Source organism: Mus caroli, chromosome 5 (genome assembly GCF_900094665.2).
Source record: "Mus caroli chromosome 5, CAROLI_EIJ_v1.1, whole genome shotgun sequence".
In the NCBI taxonomy this organism is placed as follows: Eukaryota; Metazoa; Chordata; class Mammalia; order Rodentia; family Muridae; genus Mus; species Mus caroli.
In genome coordinates, this window is record NC_034574.1 from 111,199,006 (window position 1) to 111,223,933 (window position 24,928).

Consider the following 24,928-nt stretch of genomic DNA (forward strand, 5'->3'; position numbering starts at 1 on the left):
TCACATTCAGCCTATGGAGAGCCGAGGCTCCGGCAGAACCAATGGCGAGGAGGCATGGAGGGGCCTGGCGTTGGCGTCACTAGGTGGGGCGGGGCGTGCGGCGGATCACGTGGCCGGCGCGTTGGCTGCGGGAAGGTAAAGCAGTGCTGGGAGCGGACTGCAGGGGTCATGCCGTGGGGTCGCCTCTGCGCCTGCGCCCTATCGGGATGCTGAACCTGGCGGCGCTGCTGTGGCGCCGGCTCCTGCGCAAGCGCTGGGTGCTCGCCCTGGTTTTCGGGCTCTCGCTGGTTTACTTCCTCAGCAGCACCTTCAAGCAGGTAAGCGACTTCTCTCAGGACCTCCGTCCTTCCGATCCTTCTTCCTCCCACAAATACTATGTCCTTCTCCCCATCGTTCTTCTAATCCTTCTCCTCAGCACTCCTCCCTCTGATCTAAAATCCTCCTTCAGCCCTTCTCCCTCCGTTGCGTTGTCCTCCTCTGCCCTTCTCCTTTCCCCTTCCTCGCTCCCTCCGTCCTCCACTCCTCCTCCTCCCTCGAATTCTCTGCCTCCCCATCTTCTGTTCTCCTCTGCCCTCCAACTTCTTACCTCTCACCCTCAGTCCTTTTACAACCCCTCCTCCTCGATCCTCACACTTCCTCCCTCCCTTGATCCTCTGTCCTCTGATGCTCCTCTCTCCTGTCCTCCACCTTGTAGTCCTCCTGATATGCAGCCATTCAGTCCTCTCTCTGAGCCTCTTCCTTTCAGTCCCTGGATCATCCACTAGTCCTCCCCCCAGCTCTCTAGTGCTCAACCTTCTAGTCCTCCTCCCTCCGATTGTGTGATCCTCCTCCTGTCCTCCTGTGAATTGAAGGCCGCTAAGGGAGGCGTCCCACTGCAGGTCTTGGTACCGCCCCTCTTCCGTGAGGGATCTGGCTGGTAGGCCAGGCAGAATGGGGTCCTCAGACCTGTGCACCCTCCTCTGTAGCGTTCCCTGCTCCGCACAGCCCCAGGCTTCTTGATGGGCAGAAGGTAGAGATGGCTAGACCAGGAAGTGGCCAAGGGCTCTCTGTGCCTGTTCACCTGGGTGACCCAACAGGCTCCCTTTTGGGGCACAACTTGGTTGGGTAGATTTTTATTTTTAATTTCTCAACCTCCCTTTCCCGTTTTTGTCCTGGTAGAGAGTTCCTAGAGACCTGGCATCCCACTGTAGTAGGAACCAGTTCCCAGCATTTGCCTAGAAACCACACTTGACTGAGTTGCATTCTGTAGGTCGCCTGCCCCTCCGCCTTTCTGCTCCTGTGCGCCCTTTCACCCTGTTTTGCTGTTCTTATGCGTTTAGTTCTCTGGTTTTCTGAATCACAGTCTGTCTTTTGAATGGTTGCGCTTTTGCACGGTCACTCCTTTTAACAGGGGGTCTTACTCTCTTGCCCAGATTTGACCTTGTAATCCTGTCTGGCTTTTCCACATTCTGATAATTGTCTCCATTGCACCCACCTGGAACAGAACTCTTGCCTTTCTTCTGCCAGATTTATACCTCTCCAGTCCTCAGCATCTCACTAAGTGACATATGTCATCACTGTTGACACAGTTAGGCTGTTCATTTCTTCCTGTCACCTCAGGCCCCAAAACTCTGGCTCTACAGTGCCCTATTAGGAGGTGTGTCACTGTGGGCATGGGCTTAAGACCCTCACCCTAGCTGCCTGGGAGTCAGTCTTCCACTAGCAGTCTTCAGATGAAGATGTAGAATTCTCAGCTCTGCCTGCACCATGCCTGCCTGGAAGCTGCCATGTTCCTGCCTTGATGATAATGGACTGAACCTCTGAACCTGTAAGCCAGCCCCCTTTAAATGTTGTCCTTTATAAGAGTTGCCTTGGTCATGGTGTCTGTTCACAGCAGTCAAACCCTAACTAAGACACTCATTGCCTGAATTACTTCTGATGCCCCTTCAGGGGCAAGACACTGTCATCTGTTCCCGGTCCGGTGCCGTAGCCCGGCCAGTCTGCTTCTGCTTTGTCTCACAGCCTGTCCTAGGGTGATAGTCTAGACAAGGTTTCCACCACAGGCCTTCTCAAATGTGTAACCCTTTGCTCAAGCGAAGAGGGCTCATCTGCGTTGTCTGTGCGACTGAACTACTTTTGGTCAGTTTGGGTCTAACTGACCGTAGTCAGTGACTCGAGCCATGCCCAGTGCCCTACTGTAGTGCGGTCTCCTGCCCACCGTCTGGCCACTTGCCTTTGTGGTAATTACTGACCCAGCATTTCTTGTTTGTATGTTTGTTTGTGTATGTTACCTCACCCTCTTGCTCAACATAATGCTTTTTGAGAACAGAGACCTGTGTGTCTTGTTCGGACACTGCAGCCTTCATCTCTGCCCGAACCCCCCCCCCCCCAGGCACTTCCTGGGGACCAGATGTTGGTTCACGTGAGTCTTGGTTGGGGTGACTTGACTTTTCTCCTAAGCCAGGTTATTTATTTATTTATTTATTAATCTTGGCTCAGATGCTGTCTACGTGGTGACCTTTCCTACAGCCCCATTTTAATTACTTGACGTGTGTGTGTGTGTGTGTGTGTGTCTTTCTGTCTGTCTGTCTGTGGTAGGGTAGGTATAAGTATCTCCCTAGCTATTCTGTAGACCAGGCTGGTCTTGAACCCACAGATCCACCTGAGTGCTGGAATTGAGGGCATGCACCGCCCCTGGCTGCCTTGCTTGCATTTATTTATTTATTTATTTATTTATTTATTCATTCATTCATTTTTGCTTTTTTGCTTGTGATTTAAGACTATACAAGGGTCATTATGAAACCTCTAGTTTGTTTGTTTGTTTGTTTGTTCTGTTTCCTCTGAAGCCAGAGCACTGATTATCTTTGCCATCCTGTGCTGTCCCCTTGTCATGATGGGGCTTTTGGCCAGTAGATGACTAAACTCTGTGGACATGTGGAGAACCTGTGTGAGATAAAGTTCCATGAGGGTGAGAAGAACTTGTGTGCTTAGTGTGGGCAACTGAAACCCCACCATGGACTCTGGTGGCCTGAACACCACACATGCACTCTGGCAGCTGGGAGGTATCAGACGGGGGATGCCAACTGATTCCACGTGTGGTGGTACCCCCTGGCCTGCTTCATTCTCGTATAGTGGAGAATGCACCCTGGTCCCTTCAGCTCCTCTCAAGGCTACCAGTCCATTCATGGGGACTCCACCCCATGATCTCACAGAATTCTGGTTACATAGGAGACACCCTACTTCTCAGTCTGTGTTTTCACTGCTCTGCTAATGTCATCTTGGGTGTGAAGGGTTTAACATTGATTTGGGGATGGGGGTGGGCAGTCAGTTCACCACTGGAGAGCTACATGCAACTCTGTTGGTCCTGGAACTGTTGCATGTCTACCTGGCTTTCACCTGTGCAGTGGAGGTCTTAGAAGTGGTTGGTGGGGTGTACTATCAGGTTGGGATGTGATACTTCTAAGAGAGCGGCTGATACCTCAGCCAGCCTTGTGCTCTTGCCCTACCTAGGGTACAGAGAATAGCCCTCACCTGTGTTTTAACACTGGTTCTTGGAGCACTCTCTCCTTTTGGCTCTTGGAGCACTCTCCTGTTGGCTCTTGGAGCACTCCCCTGTGAAGCTCTTAGAGCACTTTGCTGTTGACTCGGAGCATTCTCCTGTGCAGCTCTTGGAGCACTTTCCTGTTGGCTCTTGGAGCACTCTCCTGATGGCTCTTGGAGCACCCACCTGTGCTGTTTTTGGAGCACTCCCCTATGAAGGTCTTGGAGCACTCTCATGTTGGCTCTTGGAGCACCCACCTGTGCTGTTTTTGGAGCACTCCCCTATGAAGGTCTTGGAGCACTCTCCTGTTGACTCTTGGAGCACTCTCCTGTGCTGTTTTTGGTGCACTCCCCTATGAGGCTCTTGGAGCACTCTCCTGATGAATCTTAGAGCACTCTCATAATGGTTCTTGGAGCACCCTCCTGTGTGGCTCTTGGAGCACCCTCCTGTGTGGCTCTTGGAGCACTCTCCTGTGTGGCTTTTGGGGCATTCCTATAGACTGTTAGGGTTGCTTTGCCTAAGACTCCTTTGTGGCTGTCACGTCTTCCATTCTCTGGTTTCAGGCTGTTTTCTGCCTGTGTTGCTTGACCTTCTGTTTGTGAAGTGGAGCCACAGTCTGGGTGTCACTCATCTGTCTCATCTTCAGGTCCTGTGGCCAAACTACTTCTCTGTGGAGCAAAGTCCTTTTCTTAGGACTTGGGTGTGGCTAGGAATTAGGCTTCTTTGAGGAGTTGTGGATTGTGAATGTGATGCAGACCAGCTGAGATTTTCAAACCGAGGTTCTTCGTTTGTGACAAGGTGACAGATGTAAGCCAGCATCCAGAGTGAAGTGTTTTTAAAGTTGGGATTACCGTTGGGAATGGAAGCACTCACCTTTGGTCCCAGCACTTGGGAGGGTGAGGCATGCAGATCGCTGTGAGTCTACATAGTGACTACATAGTAACTACATAGTAGCAGATCCCAGTCTACAGGGAGAGTTCTGTAAAGATAAGGAGGGGGGAGAGGGGAGGAGTCTGGTCTAGATACATCTGTAGTTCCCACCCTGTAGTGCTGTCTTTGCTCACCGAGGGACACCACTGGTGGCACAGACAAGAAATGTGTATTGTGTTAAGCTCTTGGGGCTTTTCAGAGTAACTTAGCCAGTTAGTTTGCACACCCCAAGAGAGCCTGCTTCAAGGAGTCTGTGGTCCGAGTTAGTTTTGAAATAACACTTAATAAACCATGTTGGCTGTGTTCAGTTGTGGTGACACTTGTCCCAGCAGTAACCGGTCATGGTGGAAAGTGCTTTCAGCACACTAGGGCATGAGCCATTAGCATTTGCCTTAGAGCAGATTCTTTCCTGTTGCCTGGACAGATGGAGTTGCTGGCTCACTGAGGAGGAGGCTGGGAAAATGACCGATTGAAAGCTCTCAACTACTCTGCTGAGGTGGGAGGTAGGCAGCCTGTGCTGCCTTCTTCTGCATACTGAACTCTGGCTGACAACTGAGTTACCAGCTAAACTAGCCAGCCCTACCCCTCCCTGCTTCTCACCTAGAGGAATGAGTGGTCAATGGCTTGTTTATAAGACTTGGGAGAGGGGCTGGAGAGATGGCTCAGAGGTTAAGAGCACTGACTGCTCTTCCAGAGGTCCTGAGTTCAATTCCCAGCAACCAGATGGTGGCTCACAACTATCTTTAATGGGGTCCGATGCTCTCTTCTGGTGTGTCTGAAGACAGCAACAGTGTACTCATATACATAAAATAAATAAACCAGCAGTTCTCAACCTCCCTAATGCTGCAACCCTTTAAAAAAAAAAGAAATAAAGAGACTTAGGAGAGAGCCTGCTCCCTCAGAGACAGTTGATGTCTTCCACTGCCAGACATAAAATGGAATTCGAGAGAAAAATCAGACTTTTGGAGACTTTGTTTCCTCCCCTGAGTTGTTAACTTCCATTAGCTGTGACATGAACAAGTGTGGTATATAATGTGACAGAAATGTGTCAACCTTTGGCAGATCTGCGAAGATCTCTTTACAGAGCAGGACATTACTGAGTGCTTGTGAGTGGGTAGGCCATGCTCAGAGCCCATGTGCGCACGCTGACCTACAGTTCACCTTCCAAAGCCATACACAGCTCACCCGAGTGCATATCCCAGTGGCTTTAGTAAGGTCACAGTGAGGTAGCTGTTACCACAGTCACAATTGAGGACACCTTCATGGACTTGCTCTCCCTCTCAGCCCTAAACAGTCTCCAGTCGACTTCCTGTCTGAAAATGTATTGCATTCTTATTTATTTATGTGTGTGTGTTTGTGTAGTGTTGTGGGAAAGGAAAGAGTGCATAAGGTCAGGAGACAGTTTGGGGGAGTCCTTCCTTTCCATCATGTCTGTCCCCCAGGATTGAATTTAGGTTGTCCGGCCTGGTGGCAAGTACCTTCACCCACTAAGCCCACTGAGTTCTGAGAATCCATCTGTAGGCACGAGCTCTCACTGTGGGTCCTCATTGGCTTGGACCAGTCGTTCTTGCACAGGCTCCTCTCTGTGCTCTGCCATTGTGAGTCAGTCCCATCCTGACTTGGTTTCTTGCTTGGCTGACTGCCATCTGCTACCCTGCAGCTGGGTGCCCCGCTGGTCTCACTTGGCCTGGCCTTTCCCTCAAATCTCTGATGTGGAGGTGGGCTAGGAAGAAAAGATGCTCATCCCAGATAGTCGTCATCTCCCTCCCGCGCCCCCCCCTCCGCCCCCCGTCCTTGGCTCTGCATCCCTGAGACTTCTCAAGCTTGTACAACAGTCTCTGCCCAGACAGCTGCTGATCTCCGTTGCCTTGGATCCTGGGATGCCTTTTTTCTTTGGTTTTTATCCTAATTAATGCTTTAGGGGATAATTTAAATTGCTAGAGAGATGGGAGGGCAGAGAGGATGCCATCAGGGGAGAGTGTTGGGGATGGTGAGTGGCGCCGGGTGGCCTGTGCATGGGGGATGGAGGTGGAGCGAGCACTGAAGTCTACTCCCTGGGTGCCTGCTGTTTGCTGCAGGAGTGGGAGGGAGGGAGGGAGGGCAGGTCAGTGAGTTCTGCTGGGAAGATGCAGATTGTCTGAGGTTGTCTTTGTTGCTTTTCTATCTCTCTGATTATACACCGTGACCTGGGCAGCTTAGAGTTTGGTTGGCTGGGACTTGGAGTTTCAGAGAGGTAGAGTCCATGACCGTTATGACAGGGAGCATTGCGGCAGGCAGGCAGGCAGGCAGGCAGAATGCTGAAGCAATAGCAGAGAGCTCACATCTTGATCCAAACCACTAGGCAGGGAGTGCTAACTTGGGCATTTGAAACCTCAGAGCCCACCCCCAGTGCTACTTCTCCTCCTCCAAAGCCACACCTCCTAATCCTTCCAAAAAAGTTCCACCAACTGGGGACCGAGTATATATGTATTCAAATACTTGAACCCGGGGAGGGGGCATTCTTAATCAAACCACCACATAGGCATTGTATAAGACGTGATGAGTGCAGAGAGCTGCCCCCTGTGTCGTTCCCCTTACCCAACCCCAATTTTAAACTGGGTACCAACAAAGACTTGAGCTCTGCAACATTTTCGAGGCATGGCATGGGCACGGGGTCACCCACGGGAAGGGCTACTGGGACATTTGGGTGTCATTTCTTCCTTCTGTTTCATCTGAATGGTTTTGCTTCTCTCACTTGAGGTGTGCTGTCGTTCCCCTCATCCCCCCACCCCACCCCACGCTTAATGTACAAGTGTTTCCCCATCTTTACAAACTCTCTGGGGGGAAGGGGAGGGTGCTGCAGAGGCGGCACTGTGGCTAAGAGTGCTGGCTGCTTTGGCAGAGGACCTGGGTTCTGTTCCCAGCCAGCAGCACCTGCTAACTCTAGTTCCATGGGATTTAATACCTTCTTCTGGCTTCTGTATGCAAACCCTCACCCGCACATACACACAAATAATAAAAGTAAATCTCGTTTTTAAGAGTTCTTTAGGGGGGGGGGGCGCTGGAGAGATGGCTCAGTGGTTGAGAGCACTGACTGCTCTTCCAGGGGTCCTGAGTTCAAATCCCAGCAACCACATGGTGGCTCACACCCATCTGTAATGGGGTCTGATGCCCTCTTCTGGTGTGTCTGAAGACAGTTACACTGCACTTATATACATAAAATAAATTTAAAAAAATCTTTTTAAAAAAATGATTATTATTTTATGAATGTGAGTACACTGTCACTGTCATCTTCCATGGGACATGTCTCTCATTTGACTGCTATGATTTCCCATAAGAACTAACACAGCCCACTTCCTAATTAACCCCCTGAAAATCTGAGGAGAGGCTACGTCCATTAGCTATGCAGGCTACACAACTGTTTACAGAGAACATTCTCTTGTGCTTCCCCCCACTCCATATCCCACCTTTCCCCTGCAGGATCTGTGGACAGCTAACACCTTGAGGGTTGGGTGGCTCTGATTCACACGGAAGCCTTTGTCAGCAGCCCATTGGAGCACTTGTCTAAAGTGTCCATGGCACTCTGTGAAAATCCCCTTTGAATGGATATTGTTTTCCTTGTTGTCGAGACAAGGTTTCTCACTGTAGCCCTGGCTGTCCTGAATCACCTCTGTGTAGTTAGACCAGGCTGGCTTTGAATCTGCAGAGATTCACCTGCCTCTGCCTCTTTGAGTACTGGATTAAAGATGAGTACTGCCACGCCCAGCTTTGAATGGATTCTGAATGAAAGAAGTCATATACTTGGTGAAGTGCTGCTCGAAGACAAGACAGCCCAGAGGGAACTCAGTAGGGAAGTCCAGTAACCCACTGGGTGGAAGAAGATCTCCTGTCCCTTCCACCCTGCCTCCAAAAGTGCACCACAGCCACGATTTAGCCACACAATACCCACGGCAGAGGTTTCGAATATTCATGTTTGACAAGTTCAGGTGCTGGAGAACTGCCCTCCTGTTCACCAGGAACAGGGTTCATGGTGGAGATCCTTCTGGGGTCCATTGCTCCAGGCTTCAGCTAAGGTCCACTCCTGATCCACAGGCTGCACCTAAGGGGGTCCCTGTCTCCCAGGGGTTCTTGCTCTCAGCCCTTCTCTTTCTGTAACTGAGGTAACAACTACCTGTCCTTTGCCACCTAGCCATAGCCTTTAAAAGAACCATAAAAGGAAAGGCAGGCCACAGGAAAGCCATCCTGAAAGACTGTTTTACATTGAGCAAACTGAAGAAGGGGAACCTAGACCTGCCGGGCTTGTGGTAGGAGAGAGGCCAGCTGATGATACCTCAGAGGGTTCATCAAACTTTGGGGAGGCTAGGCACTGTCTAGCACTTCCATCTGCAAGTGATTGACAGGACTTTCTCACACCCCCACACCGAACTGCAGGGTCATCCTGCGTGCAGAACCAGGGGGCTGTTGCTGGCCTGCGGAGGCTGTGTTCTTAATGATGGCACATTGACATGGTGGATCCATGGCAATGCGATTATCTAGATAATGTGGGTCCTTGGAAATGCTTTACTATCCACTTAGTGTTGAGATCAGCTGATGGTGATGCCCTGGGTCAGAGGTCACAGGTCAGAGGTGAACATGTGGGGAGGTGTCATGAGAACTTAGCTCTGATGATAGTGTGTCCCTGCTAGTGTTTAGTCAGACATTTCCGTGGTGTTGGGTTTCTAGGTTTTTGTTGTTGTTTTGGGGTTTTTGTTTTGTTTATGTTTTTCCTACCATTGAAACAGAGAGCTATGGGAAACCTCGGTGTATGGTTCCTGTGGGATGGCACTCAGTAAAGTTTCCTAGAGCAAGGTTTGTGCATATTCAACTTCACCAACTTCCTAGGTTGCCTTCCCACAGTAACTACAAAGATCCTGTCTGTTTCCCTGAATTGTCTGTGTTGCCATCCGATGCAATTCGCAGGGTCTCCATAGTTACAGAGCAACATTGGTGAGGCTTAAAAAACACCAGCTATGGGGATAGCAGGCGTGGTGGTGCACACCATAATCCCGTAGTTCCAGCACCTGGCAGGCTGTTGCAGGAGGACCTGGGGGCCATTTGGTGTTGCAGAGGGTGCCTGCCTTAAAAGACCCTGCCTTAAAACCTCCAAAACCAACAGGCCATGGCACCTCACACCTATAATCACGGCATTTAGGAGGCCGAGGCAGGAGGATTGCCGTGAGTTTCAGGCAGGTCTGAACTACAGGATGAGAAGCGCAACGGGAGAGGGCCTTTTAGAGGTCTTTTGTTACACATTCATGGCTAGAAGCTTCCAAAGATGTGGCCGCCTTGTGCTTCTCTATCTTTCCAGCAGCTGGGCTTCTCCTCCTAGCTCAATGGTGTGGTTCCTGTCTAGGATCAGGGATCCAGGCTCTCACTCAGGGTCCACTTCTCTCCTGGCTCAGCAAGGCAAAGGGCTGTGTAGGCAGAAAGGCATCTGGAAGTATTCATAAGGATGACCGCTGTGTGCTGTCACACAAAGGATGAGCCTTGCAGGTTGTCAGGCTTCGTCTGGTCCTGAAGTCATCCCCAGTCCCATTTACAAGTTTTGTATGTGAGTACTTGTCACTTATTTGGCTGAGGCCTCCTGGTCTAGAGGTATCAGACAGCCTGAGATGATTAAAATTACATAGTTTCCTCCTGGTTGTAAAAGTATTTGGGCTTTGTGTTCTGTTCCATGGTGTGTGTATTAGTATCTAAAAACTTAAGTTGCTGGCAGAGAGAAAAGTTTTTGCTCCCCCCCCCACCCCGGATTTTACAGAATCTTTTGTCTGCTTCTGGGGCCCTTGCACATCAATGCAGTAACTGGGGGGGGGGGGTAGCTTTAACTTGCCAGGTTTCCCTGATGACATAGATGGCACTTGTGCCCGAGGGTTGGGTCGAGGGTAGAGAGATGGAGGTATAGATGCCTTTAGGGCAAGTGAGAAAATGCAGGAAAAGCGCTTTGAACCCTCCTCTCCCGCTGTGGTCTCCTTGCAGGAAGAGAGGGCTGTGAGAGACCGGAACCTCCTCCAGGTTCAAGACCGGGAACAGCCCATCCCGTGGAAGGTGCAGTTTAACCTAGGCAACAGCAGCCGACCCAGCAACCAGTGCCGGAACTCCGTCCAAGGAAAACACCTCCTCACTGACGAGCTGGGTACGTCTCCCTCCCTGCACTCAAGGCATAGAGACTCTGGGTTTGATAGCCTTCCCTCCCAGTGCTTTTGCCCTTCTTGCTAGTCTTCAGGGATGCCCCTGTCTGTCTTTCACACTCTCCTCTCCATCCCAGGCTCCCTGCAGCATCTGGGAGGCTTGGCTGAGCACCCAGACTCCTAGCATTTCCCTCTGCCTACAGCACCAGCCTTAGCCTCAGAGCCAGGCCACTGCCTACCAGGCACAGGCATGGGGTTCCTCATCTTGTCTCTCTAATTGGTGTGTGTGTGTGTGTGTGTGTCTGTGTCTGTGTCAGTGTGTATATGTGTTTGTGTGTGTGGTCTGTGTGTGTGTGGTCTGTGTATATGTGTGTGTATATGTGTGTGTCTGTGTTTCTGTGTGTATGTGTGTTTGTGCGTGGTCTCTGTGTATATATGTGTGTCTGTCTGTCTGTGTCTATGTGTTTATGTGTCTGTGTGTGTGTCTGTGTATGTCTGTGTTTCTGTGTATGTGTGTGTCTGTTACACCATGTCATGTATGTGGCAGAGGACAACAGGATGTTTTATATTAGGTGGCAGTTTTTATCATAGCTACAAATGGTTAATTTAGGTCAGACAAAGACTCACACTCCTTCAGCTTCTTAATCAATAAAAATCCCACAAGGGCAGCAGGTTTTACTTTGCCATTATAAATATGGGGGAAGTGGTTTAATAAAGAAAACTTGCAACTGTTGATGCTGTTTAGCAACGAGATGCCACCGTGTCGCCAGGGTAACAGCACTGTTAAACAAGATAGCCAATTAGAGTCACAAACTTTTCAAAAGCTGAAAGTTAATTTCCCAGGCAAGACCAACACATTTGCCTGCCCTGGTCTCCCAGGACTTGGTAAGAATAACATCCTTAGAGCTGGTAAGCACCACAGGCTTTCTCTGTGGGGCCCTGACTGTTCTGGAGCTCGCTCTGTAGACCAGGCTGACCTCGAACTCAGAGAGATATGCCCTTCTCTCCTGGGCGCTGGGATTCAAGGCATGAGCCACCACCACCAGCTGGTGTATATCTGTACTGAAGCATCATGATGACCCATTTCTATGTATGATGTGTGTGTGTGTGTGTATCAGATAAGAAAGGTTGGAGAAATGGGTGTGTGGCCAAGAGCACTGACTGCTCTTTCAAGAGGACCTGGTTTTGAGTCCCGGCATCCAGGATAGGCAGCTCACTAACGGCCTATAACTTCAGCTCCCAGGGATCCAAGGCCTCCCTCTTCTGGCCTCTGCAGGAACCTGCACTCACATGTACTCACACATCCAATTAAACATAAGGATGACTTCAGAAAGTAAAAGGTAATTTTTGCATGACACATGGGGAGAGAGGCCTGGGTGAGCATGCTCTCCCCAGAGATTAGACCTGGTCACGGAGAGGTGAGTACCAGAGTTCAAAGCCGAGATCTGGGAGTTAGTAACGGTAGGACCAGGCCTGAGATGTCAGCTTCCAGCTTCCCAAAGGAAAGGACAGTGTCAGTGGGCGATATCGGGGTGTTAGTGTCAGCGGGTGTTATTGGGGTGCACAGTATTCTTGACACAGATGGAGTTGCCGTGTTGCTCTCATCCGGGGTAGAATCCTGAGGAACGCATGGGCTCTCTGGGAATTCTGTTTAGAAGCCTTGTCAACAGCATGAGTCAGGGCATCTGGGAAGGAAGTGTTTACCAGGACATCAGAATGTTCATCTCTCTACCCCTGAGATGCAGCAGCAGAAACAACAGACACCAGCCTCTCCCTGCACTGGGAGAGGTTGGCGTCTCCCCTGGTCTCCCAAGTATTGAGGGCCCTCTGGTGTCCCTGATCGCCAGTGTTCTGCCAGCTCCCACACAGACCTTGTTTTCCAGAGCAGTTCTAAAAAACAAGTCATCTTCCGCCAGCCTTGTTCTCTTGAGGACAGAGCCGGGGCACTCAGGCTGGCTGGTTGGGAACAGCTGCTGCACAGCTGCGGGCCCCTGCATACACCCGAGGGGCCCCCCATACTCACCAGAAGGCCTCTGCACACACCTTAGGGTCTACACACACACACCTGAGAGCCCCTGCACACACCCGAGGGGCCCCCCATTCTTAACAGAAGGCCCCTGCACACACCTTAGGGTCCATACACACACACACACATACACACACACACACACCAGAGGGCCCCTGCATACACCCAAGGGTCCATACATACCTGACCCCCCCCCCCCAACCTCCCCATACACCTGAGGCTCTCTCACATGCACACATACCTGAGGACCTAAATGGCCACTGGGGGCGTGTTCGAGGTTGGGTGGTGGCCCTCATAGACTTACATATTTTTCTGTCCTGTTCCTCACAGTGCAGGGAACGATCTGCCTAGAAGCTCTGAGTGGTTAAGTAGTCTCAGCGAGGGAGCCTGGCTGACATGGCGCTTGATGTGCACATATCTATGTGATGCGATTTCATAGTCATGGAGTGAATTAGGTTTTTCATTCTTTTGAGGATTTGAGAACATCCCTAATTCTAGGGGGGTGCTTGTGGTTGTGTCTCCCTCTCTGGTATGCAAACACCGGAAGCAGAGTCACGAAGGTTGACTGTGGCCTCCTGTTTTAGCAGCCCCTTCAAATGACCACAACAGCCACGAGCCATCAAAAGCCGAATGTTTGCTTTTTAAATCCGGAAGGCACTTGTTTTTGTGAATGAGTGCCTCGTTTCCTGTCTTGGACTGTTTTTTTAAAGCCCAGGTGAAAGGCTGCGTGCTTACATTAGCATCCCAGCTGCACAGGCAGGGCATGGTCTGGCAAGAAGCTCACACTCAAGCAGTAGACTGGAAAGGGGCAGAGCGTGGTAACAACTCGGATCTAGCGATGACTGAGGGGGTCCAACTTCCCATCATCCTCTGCCCAGGCGAAGCCAGCCCTAGACACGTTTCCATGTCTGGTCCTGATGCTCAGGGTGCCCTGGCTCCTGCCTGCCTTCTTCCTGTGCAGTTCTTCATCCTCAGAGGCAACACAGGTGGCTAGCTTCCCGCTGAGCTCTGCCTCTGGTTTCAGGCTATGTCTGCGAGAGGAAGGACCTGTTGGCGAATGGCTGTTGCGATGTCAGCGTCCCCAGCACAAAGCAGTACTGCTGTGATGGGTGCCTGGCCAATGGCTGCTGTGAAGCCTATGAGTACTGCGTCTCCTGCTGCCTGCAGCCCAGCAAGGTACGGGCCCCATCCCTTGTGTTCTGTGCACTTTAGGGGGATAGCTAGGCATCTCCTGCAGTGTTGTGATGGTGCAGTGGCCTCTCCCGAGGGAGGAGCTGGTCTCCCTGCCTCACAGTTCCTTCTGCAGAGAGGACAGTGCTATTGCTAACTAGGTATCTGGTGAATGAGAGAGACCTGGCTCCTTGCCCTCCCTGCGGGCTGGCTCGGCCAGCACTTACTAATACAAATGCCTTGTTTCCATAGCAACTTCTCCTGGAGCGCTTCCTCAACCGGGCAGCTGTGGCCTTCCAGAACCTCTTCATGGCAGTTGAAGACCACTTCGAACTGTGCTTGGCTAAATGCAGGACCTCCTCCCAGGTCAGAAGTGCTGGGGATGGAAGAGGGAGACAGAGCTGGAGAACCCTAGCTGACCGATCTGAGTAGAGCCAGGGCGGAAAGGGGCTTCATTGACGTTCTGCTGTGTTAGGGGGTGAGAGAGTTAGATCCAGTACCAGCCATTGAGAGGAGGCAGTCGTTACTTGCCCTGGGGCAGAGTTGAGGTTCGCATTAGGATCCAAGGGGATAGGAGAGTCAGGCACATGGATATATCTGAGGCTTCTAGGGTGGGCACACACTGCCTGCCATTGAGTGTCTGTTCTCCTAGCAGGGAGTGCACTGGAGGGCCTCTGCCACCATCACCAACCCCATCTCTGTTTATCCTCCCTTTTCCGTTTATTCTGTGCTCAGAGCCACAGGTGCAAGTCAGAGGACAACTTGTGAGAGTCCGTTCTCTGTCTACACCAATGTGTAGCTCGAGGACCAAGCGTTGGCAGCCAGCACCTTTCAGGCTAAGCCATCTTGCCTACCCACTTGTCTCTGCCCTTTCTCAGACAACCACACCTCTCTCACACAAGCACACCCTTCTAGGATACACTCCGGCTTTGTGCTCATTAATCCCCCTTCCCATCTCTGGTTTCCTTAAGAACATCCTGGGACAGGATAGAGGGAGCGGAGAGAATGTGAAATTCCACTAGTCTCCATGAGGAGGGGGCTTCTCAGGTGAGTGGGCAGGAAAGGAAGTCAGGTCACTTGCTCTTCCTGACCCACCTTGGCAAAGGGAACTGACTCGGGAGGTTCCTGCCGCTGTCCAAGCTGCAAGTCACTTCCTCTTGTGCAAATAGAGATAGTTCTCAATGGCCACTTGGTTCGAGTGCCCAGAGCCCAGGCTGCGAATCTCTTAGGTGGAATTAATATGGATGGATGGCTTTGGTAGGGGATAATTAATGAGCTCTAGACCAGCCAAAGCCTCAAATTGTTTGTATGAGAAGAAATTGCTGGGGGTGTGTGGGGGGTCTGTCAAGGGGGGTGGGGGCGGGACATCATCTGGGCTCAACCTCACTTGCTGTGCCCAGCCAGGGCACTCTTGGGGTGGATGCTTGACTTGTGCACAGGCCCTTAGTGCATGACTGCATTTTGACGTGTCAGGACTCCACCAGGGACTGGGTCTGTCCGACCACAGGGTCAGCAGCTGATCTCACTGCTCCACCGTATCTCTTTGTCTGTTTCAGATTTATTTTGTTTGTCTGTTCTTTTCATATATACTATTGGGGTCGGGTAATGCCACCATGTGCACGCGGAGGTCAGAGAACAGCAGCTCATTTCTCATTTTCCTCTGTGGGTTCTGGGGATGGAGCTGAGGCTCTCAGACTTGGAAGCAAGCATTGTGTTAGCCCCTGGCCATCTCATCTGCTCTTTTCGGATGGATGGAGTAGTCTCGGGATCTGTAGCCTGCAGTGAGGCTGTTCAGAAGCTCCCTGGTGGGCAGAAGAAGAAATGGCACAGGGATGTCCTATCTATTTGGTGGCACTCAGAGCCAACAATATCCTACGTCAAGCTAGAATAGTCCCTCAAAACCTTCTAGGCATGCTAGAGGTCTGGCAGGGACTGTGGCTGTCGCTGCAGCTGACCCTCTCTAACACACTCCTGTCTTCCTTCGCCATCAGAGTGTGCAACACGAGAACACGTACCGTGACCCCATAGCCAAGTACTGCTACGGAGAGAGCCCGCCTGAACTCTTCCCGGCGTGAGGCCCGACAGAGATACACACCCAGAACCAGGCTGGTCCACTGGAGTAATGAAGGAGAAAGCCACACAAGGGTCCTTGTGGCTTTGGGTGTCTCCAGCTCCCTCACCGACAGCTGGAGCTGATGGGTGGAGCTGTTCTGTAGAGCAGGCTGGATGAGGTCCTGGCACCTTGCAGGCCCCTGGGACTGCTGGTCAGAGGCCGGGCGCTTGCTTCTGTTTTGCTCCTACCTTGTAGTTATTTATTGACTTTTCAGAGTGGTGGAAGGTACGGTTATTTTTTAATTTTTTGGTGCAGGACACCTTTGCCTGTCCAGATGAATACATTGGAGGAGGTGACTGTTGCTCTCATTTCCTGAGCGTCGCATGGATGTGCATGCATGCTCCTTCACCGGATGAAAGTTAGTCTCTGGGAGTGTGGGTGTACAGACTCAGTTGTGGTTCTGTTTTAACATCTGACCAGCAGGCCCTTGTATCCATATCCCAACATTCAGGGGTATCTGAAGCCTCAGGGAGGTGCTGGTCCCCACTGAGCCTTCATAGAGCTGCCTCAGTGTGCTCATATACTGAAATGGTAGACAGGAAGCCTGAATCCCTGGCTGACTCTCCCAGTGGAGTTTGCTGTCTCTCCTTGAAACCCCTCAGCCTCAGGGCAGGGGAGCCCTTCTCTTGACTGTCACAGAGGCTAGGGAGACTGCGACTGTGTGTGTGCACAGCGGCCATTCATTCTTGGGTGTTCTCCACGCCCGGTGGCATTTATAAAGAAAAGCCCCAGCTCTTAGTTTAATCTGTCGCGAGTTTCACATCCACCATCAGTGGGAGATGAATGTGGTAGCCACAGTCTAGAGAGCATCCCAAAGGCAGGTCCGTGTCCAGTGCTCACAGGACAGTTGTTAACAGCGACTGAAATGGAGGTTTGAAGCCTAAGGTCAAGACACCTCCTCCTGTACTCTCCCATCCTGTTTACAGGCCAGCCTTTAGCACATACCTCCTCCCAAGACCTTTCACCCACCCTTCCAGTGGACCATGGTGTTTTGTGGTTTTGGTTCAGGTTGATCTGGGATGGACGGGCTGCGAGTCTCAAGATTTCCTATTGGGGGCCATGTGGAGCTTTGTCTCACAGCTCTTTGTACCGTCAGGATGGAATTTCCCTCTGCTCGCTCCTGCTTCCTCTTGCTGTTCACGTCGGAATTGTATTCTCTCAGCTCTACGGAAGGACAAACTGACCGTCAGTTGCTCCCTTGTTCTGTCTTGCCATGCTGGGATCGAACCCAGGACTTTGTGTGGGATTGGCAAACTTGCCGTTCCTGAGCCACGGCCCTGGCCAGGGAGTTGATTTTTGGTGTTAGGTGCCAGCGATTCTCTTCTGTTTGCTCTGGACTTCACGGTGTGTTGACTCAAACTTGATAGAAGAACTGGGTGATCCTGCACGTTCTGGCACATCCTGGAATGTTCTGGCACGTTCTGACATGTGCTATATGTGTTTGACACCAGCCTTAAACTCCTGACTCTCCTGCCCTGGGAGGAGTCCACCCTTGGTCGCCAGTGGCATTGGTCATATTTAGACTGTTGACCCAAGTTTTAGTATGAGCAATCACATTTGTTGCCAGCTCTCCCCGGCTTGGCATCAGAAACGCATGCTGTGTACGTTTGTGAGCTTATAGTCTGTGCCGTCATGATCAAGAATCCAGTCTGCTCGTGCTTCACTCAGTTGATGAGGACATTGCAAGAGACAGGCCCTCCCGAGCCGCAGCCAAGACAGAATGAGCAGAGCCACACAGGAACTCATCTTGAATCCTGCCCCCATGTCCTCTAGTGCAGAATCGCCTTCATACCGTCTCCCCCTAAGAGCAGATGGCCTTCCATTATCCCAGGCAGGAGAGGGCAGAGTGGTCATCTATATCCACACGAAGTCTAACACAAATGTCACTTTCAAATTAGCTGTGGCTGTGGAATGTGGTTTTGTGCTTTAATCAAGTAGGGGTGTGTGTGTATGTGTGTGTCTTTAGAAATTCTCAGGATTTCAGACAAGTGTGGCACTGGCCAGTGAAGGGCCCCCACCCACCTCCCTTGAAAGGTTGTGTTTGAGCTCCCTTGATGAGGTTCCGAGGATCAGAGGCTGTAGTTAGTTTTGTGTACAAGACTCAAGTTAATCTCACGATGTGTATGGGGCAGGGGCCCTGGGGAAGAGAGGCTGTGAGAACATCCTCAACCTAGAAAGGATGTTTAATGTTGTTCCATGTGAGGGGCTGCAGACAGATCTCAAGCGCTTCTCTCCTGTCTGAATGTGCAGTCGCTGGGCTTCTTGCTGGGACTGCTGGGATACCACATGTGTAACCTCGGAGAGGAGAAACATACTAGCAAGAGGGTCCTGAAGAGGGTACAGGAGAAGAATGTAGCCCCGCCCTCCTCCCCCCATCAGCCCTGCCAGGCCACAGCCAGGGTTGAAGGATAAACTCCTGCCTTCTTGAAGAAGTAAAGGAGGTCCTGTAGGGTGATAATGGAGTCCTTCACACGCCCTGAAGGCTGACTGCGTGCAGTGGGGAACACGGTGGCTCAGTGGGATTCTGGGTCCAGTTCTTCCCAGCTTTGGGCGTTGCAGGTAAATCACGAGCTGGCCGCTTCTCACAGCCAGGATGGGAATGTGGCTGGAGCCTGGGACCACTGCTTCTCAACAGCGTGACTTTTCATTTAGAAAATGGGGTCACATGTTTACTTGCAAGTGTGCTCTGAGGTGTCCCGAGTGAGAGCCGACTTCCTGAGAGGCCAGTGTTGGCAGCCCCTGGGAAGCTGTAAGGCAGGGATGAGGGGTCAAGGGCTAGAGGGATGGATGGAAGAGCATTGGTTGTGATAATTAGGAACTTAATGCTGAGAGGGCCTTGGCTTTTTAATTAGGGAATTCGGGACCATCTAACCATATAGTGAGGACATGACCGCTCCAAGGTATGGTTGAGGGGATTGTATTGTAGATATGAGGGGGAGAGAGACAGCAAGAGAGGGGCAGCTGGAAGAATCCAGAGGATGGGGAGAAAGGCATGACTGAGAGTGATGGGGATCAAGTGTGCATGGCCAAAATGGCAGGGCTCTAAAGGGATGAGAAGCTGGGGGAGGGGAAGCTGGAGACTTAAGCTGGACACCCATAGGCAGGCTAGCAAGCACCATAGCTAGCTAGCCTCTTGTCCTGAGGTTGGTTGGTTTTGTTTTGTTTTTGTTTTTGGACCTGACACTAATGATAAAATAATCACCTAAAACTAAAAGTCACATAGCCCAAAAATAAACACCAGCAACTTTCTCCTTCCTGCCACTTTCCAGGTGACAACCAACCAATCAACCAAAGGCAGGCTTGCTCCTTGGAAACTGCCTGTGGGTCTGTTATCTGCAGGCCTATGTGACATCCACACAGGACAGAACAAACACATTGGCATGGTGCTTGTATATACAGATGCACACGGGCACGCACGCGCGCGCGCGCACACACACACATACATATTCCTATCTTCTTAGAACAAGCACGGCCGCGTTCTAGAACCCGGGACTATCCGTGACACCAACTACTCATTGAGCCTGCCACCACTAGGTCACAGACTTCCAGCTCATACTGCAGGCAAGTTGGGCTGATGGTGAACTCACTAAACTCACGCTGCGCAGGGTAACTGCACGGTGCCTCGAGGCAGGAATGTGCTGTTATTTGAGCGTGTCCTGTGGGTATCACAGCGTAATTTAATCAGCACTTTAGCATGGCATCTCTCCAGGGTGGGGAAATAATGAAGTCAGCGCTCAGTGCTGGGAGTTCTCAGTTCAGCCTTGGGCACCGCTGTGACCTAGAGCTGGGCTCAGTTACTGCGGCACTGCCAGCATCCGAGGCGTGGCTGTCCTAGATGCTGTGGGCCAGGGAGGCTAGCAGCATCATGGACTCCCAACCTATTAGGGACAAGTGGTTATCTTCCCTATTCCAGCTGTTAAGTAAGTGTATCCAGACGCTGTCAAACGTCCCCTGAGGGTCAGGGAGGGACTGCCCCGTGTTACAAGCCACTGCCCTAACTCTGTTAGAAAGATAGGTTTGTGAACCAATTGCTTGAGTGTCACAGGAGGGAAAGTTGTCGAGAAGAGGCTGGGCCGAGGTTTAAATCCCAGGAGGCTATTGGTGGAAGATAGTTTGAGGCTAGCCTGGGATGCAGAGAAACTGCCAACTCAAAGGCAAAAGAAGGGGGGAAGGGGGGAGGCAGCGATATATATATATATATATATATATATAATTCAGGCTTCATTTCAAAATGTTCTGTAGTAACCAATAGGAAGAACGAGGCAAAATAATAAATGGTCAATCAAAATGTGGGGTGGGGTTCAGCTCACTGTGAATTAATACACACAAACTGATAGTTGTATTAGTAGATATCAAAAAAGATGTAGAACCAGGCAGGGTGGTTCAATTTCCGGCACTTAGAAAGGCTGGTCTGGAGAATCCAGCTTGGGTTTCATACTGAGACCTGTCTGAAACACATTATTGTTTTTTTAAAGTTTCATAAAATATTTTCTCAGATGTTGGTGTTTCAGATGATAAATATGACAATCTCTGTGTGTGGCTGTAGGCATGTCCCATGCATTGGCTCTGTGTGTGTGTACGTGTGTGTACTTGTGTGTGAGTACATGGCGCATGTGCACTTGTGTACTGTGTAAAAACAGTGGCCTGGAACCTGTGAACAGCATCCTGACCCCCCTCACAGCAGCTCAGGCGTCCATGAACTTGGATAAACTCGTCTTTCTGGCTCTGGCTTCTCATTGTCCTTATCAATGAGAGTGACCGCTAACACAAGTATTGGTCCCACATCCTGCCTTTGACCTTCAGGACATGCCAGCACTGAGGTAAACACGACCAGTGCCCTGTCTCTTAACTGCTCACTGTGGACTTTATTCTTCACAGGGGAGGGTGGGTACCAGCCATCGGGACCCTGGTCGTCCTCAAAGCGACTTTTCTGAAGCATCCAGAGATAGAGCAAAGCTGGACAGATGTTCTCTTCATCTTCTCTGATTTTCTTGGGTACCGTTTGCTTGTCATGCTTGCCGCCCTGCACCTGTGGAGTCCGCTGCTGTGGTCCGGTTCTGGGACGCACAGAGCCATGCGAGTGCAGATTCCCTTCACGCAGCGCTGAGGTGCTCAGTGACCTGCAGCCGAGATGCCCAGAGCATGTCAGATTTCCCAAGCAGAACCTCTCTAGACATCTCTCAGCATGCGCGGGTGTCTCTTACGGGGTAGAAACCCTGAACACAAGCTTCCAGAATTAAATTGAACCCTTTAGTTCCTGGTCTCAAAGGATAGCCCACAGCTGCGATGGGAAGTTCTGCCACACTTTGTCTAAATGTATACTTTATTCATTCATAAATAAAAATGGAATCCTACTACATGCTGTTTTACAGTGCCGGGTTTCTGGCTGGTTGACTTTATCCAGTTAGAGCCAACTCCTCCCAGAGCTTATGTTCAGATGGCCCTGCCTGGAGAAGTGACGCCCAGGAGAGGTTACAGCCCTTTGTAATGGCTCTCCGGTAACACTTTCTCTTCCTCTGATTTTACCCAATGGGGAGAGAAGTCTTTTTGTTTATCACAGATAGGTTCAGGCATTTTCCAAGACCAGAGCTGAGCTGCATCCAGCATCTCTGGGGACTGGCTGCATTGTCCCCGAAATGCTGACAAATCAAGTATAGTCCATATCCCTTGGGCATATTGTTGATTCTGCAAAAAATCACGAGTGCAGATATAAAAGAAAAAAGCCACGCCCCCAGAGGCCTTGCAGGTGTGGCTGCTGTTTCACGTGTGCATCAGTAGGTGGCAGAGCAGAGGGCGGTTACGTCTTACGCTCAATGTTCTGACCTGTGAACATCTGAATGTTGTGTAGCCTAACATTCCCTAATAAAAGTGAGCCTGAGATGACCGCCAGTCCAGCGCGACAGGAATGAGCCTGAGATAGACACCCTCACGTGGGGCCTCTTGGGCAGGTGAGGAGCGAGCCTGAGATAACCATCAGACTGGTGCCATGGGGCCCGGCCAGGAAACTAGCCTGAGATGACCATCAGTCTGGCCCCACTTGGACCTTGGGGGTGGAGGTAAGAAGGCCATATTTGAGATGCCCCCTGCCTGGGGCCATAATACACGAGTGAGATATAGCATCCTTGAGACCACTCCTGAGATAACCCCAGACACTCAGAGACCCTGGGCACCTCTAAGAGGAGCAAGTGGTGGAGAAATGAAAAAGAAAGAAGGATGTGGGTACAATGAAGAGAGGCTGAACTGGAGACTTAATGGTAGCAAGGAACAGCCTGATGTGAGTAGCCGGTGATGTACCATCTGGGACCCTGGTGGGATCCTGGCCTGTGCTGCCACCAGGAACCATGTCTGGGTCCGTGGCCCTGCAGTAACAGGGGTCTGCTACCACCAATGGCCAGGCCGATGTCCCTGGTCTGACAGGTTGATGTCTGAGGGTTATGCAGAACTGGCCCCACCCCTCACCTGATCATCATGCCAGAGCTGGCCCTCTAAGGGGGATATGGGAGTAGGGGCCCTGACCCTGCCCTTAGCCAGCTGCAGTGCTTGGGAGAGCAGGCCCATACACTGCAGGAGTTGCGGGTGAGCTGGCCCAAGGATGTGAGCGTAGGAGAGCCGACCCTGACACTATCTTCCTTGTGGTGGCATGGATAAGGGACTGATCCCCTCCCCTCTTTTTGCTCTCACCACCTGAGGAGAGCTGTTCCTGCCCCTCACCTGCTGCAGCTCTCAGGAGAGCAAGCCCCGACACCTCACCTGGACAGCACAGTGGAGCTGACCCTGATGGCCAGAGCTCAGGTGAACTGGCCCCAAGGGTGTGAGCACAGGGGAGCTGGCCCAGCAATTTTTTCCCCCTTTGGTTTTTCAAGACAGGGATTCTCTGTATAGCCCTGGCTGTCCTGGAACTCAATTTGTAGGCAGACCAGGCTGGCCTTGAACTCAGAAATCCGCCTGCCTCTGCCTCCCAAGTGCTGAGATTAAAGGCATATGCCACCAGTGCCCGGCTCCAGCAACTTTTTTGTGGTGTGGCAACTTGGGTGAGGGAGAGATGCCCTCCTCCCTCACCCACCCTCACCCCTTGCCACCTATGGCCCCAGGGTCATGAAAGTGGGAGAACTGGTCCTGTCCCTCACCAGCTGCAATGCTCAGGAAAGTGGGCCCTGCATCTCCCCTGGATAGCAAGGTAGAGCTGGCCCGGATTGCAGGGGTTGCTGGTGAGTTGGCTCTGTGCAGGAGAGCCAGTGGACTGACTGAGCAGCTCAGCTACTTCTAGGGCCCAAATCCAGGGCTTTGAGTTGGCTCACCCCAACATCTACCATCATTGATGAACTTCGGAGGTGCACAAAGGGGCCAGTCCTACAGATCCAAACTTCAGGATCTCCATGACACAGGGCAACAGCAGGCTATCTGAGAGGCGTCCCAGTGAGGAACCAGCATTGACAGAGTAATGGAAGTCAGAGAGGCCTCGTATCAGACTGATGAATCCTTGCAATGAACATTTGCAAGCAAAGATGTGTGGACAAGAGGGTACACTGTGTGACACTGTGACACACTACAGCTTCTAAGAAGAGTTTTTTTTTTTTTTTCTCTGCTGGGGGTGGGTCGCAACAGTAGAGACTGGGTATGAGAGAGGAGGGGGACATGAGTGGGACTGGGGTGCATAATGTGAAATTTACAAAAAAAACTAATAAAACTTAAAAAAAAATGGTACTGGTGTGATGGCTCAGCAGTTAGGAGGACTTGCTGATCTTCCAGAGGACCTGGGTTTGATTCTCAGCACCCACATGGTGGCTCACAGCCATCTGTAAGTCCATCGGGTTCCAATACTCTCTTCTACCCTGTATGTACTAGGCATGAACATGGTAAACCCACATACATGTAGACAAAACACCATACCGATAAAAATAAATCTTTGAAGTTTCAAAATAAAAAAAGGTCCAAGGCAGGCTCCAGGGACCAACATCTTTCTGAAGAGGCAGCATAGGGAAAGGCAGATGTATACCTGGGGCAGTGTCTGTCGCCCGTCCAACCCCCATCAGCTAGGGCCTCAGTCACATGGTGGATTTTTAAAAGTTTTGGGAACTTCTGTGTGAGGGTGTCCCTAAAAGTTCCTTAGCAGCCTCTGTTTGGAGCTATGCTGGCTCCTATAGGCATATGCAGCGCCCTTCCCCCATGCTGAACACAAACCTTCCCGGTGGGTGTGACTCTGGACGGCCCTTCAGGCTAAGCTCCTTCCGGCTCCATCCTGGCATCCAAACCTGCCTAGGTTTTTTGCCTGAAGTCTGAGCTTAGCGCTAACCCAAGACAAATAGTGTCAAGACAGCTCACCCGTCGGTTCGGCTGACTTATTTGACACAAATAAGCTCGCTGACCTGATTTAGCCTTGCGGGGGACCACAGACCGAGTCAGGCATGATCTTAAGGCTCTTGCTATTTGGCTGCAGCCAACGCGGCTCAGTGCTGGTGGCTGGCGGCACGCACAGCGGCAGTTGCTGACTTTGCCACTTGGTGGCGCCAGTTGCATAGGTTTTTCTATCCCTGGTGCGAGCCTGGTGTTGACTGCGGATCAGACTTCCCCAGGATGCCGCCAAAACAATGACTATGGGTAGAGAGCTATCTGGTGGGGGCAGCAAATCAGGACTCCTTCCTAGACCTGGCATTTTGGAGGACCAGGACCCTCAGCGAGGAGGAAATAAACCTGCTGGCGATGAGCTACTGTCTCTTGGCGCCCCCCTTCTCAGCCTCGGTCCCGGCCAGGACAAAGCATAGGTAGATCTTCTTAGCCATCCTTCTGTGACAGCGATTAGGAGCACGAAGGGACCACTCCCACTACGCCTTCTCTGAGGTGTTCATCGCTTTGATCTCCTAGGTGGAAGAAGATACCGACTCTCTGTGGTTCTTCTCGGTTCAAGGTCACACGCAAACCATCTGCCTGGTGGGAAATCCAGACCAGGTGTCACCAGGTATCTCTGGAGGGCACCTCGTGAGCATGCCCTGTGCGACATGGTGCTAAATAGGTCGCTTATGATT

General features: G+C 51.3%; 1 protein-coding gene and 1 non-coding gene across 2 annotated transcripts; both read left to right on the forward strand.

Moving 5' to 3' along the window:
• The first annotated feature begins 91 nt into the window (after positions 1-91).
• C5H12orf49 (chromosome 5 C12orf49 homolog) lies at positions 92-21,241 on the forward strand. Its single transcript, XM_021163442.2, has 5 exons — positions 92-317; positions 10,445-10,601; positions 13,647-13,798; positions 14,045-14,158; positions 15,784-21,241. Exons 1-5 carry the CDS (start codon positions 207-209, stop codon positions 15,865-15,867), a joined length of 618 nt encoding a protein of 205 aa, XP_021019101.1. The 5' UTR covers positions 92-206; the 3' UTR covers positions 15,868-21,241.
• Positions 21,242-21,629: 388 nt separating this feature from the next.
• On the forward strand, positions 21,630-21,762 carry LOC115031202. The gene has a single exon (XR_003836821.1). It is a non-coding gene; the product is annotated as a small nucleolar RNA SNORA17 (small nucleolar RNA).
• Positions 21,763-24,928: the final 3,166 nt, after the last annotated feature.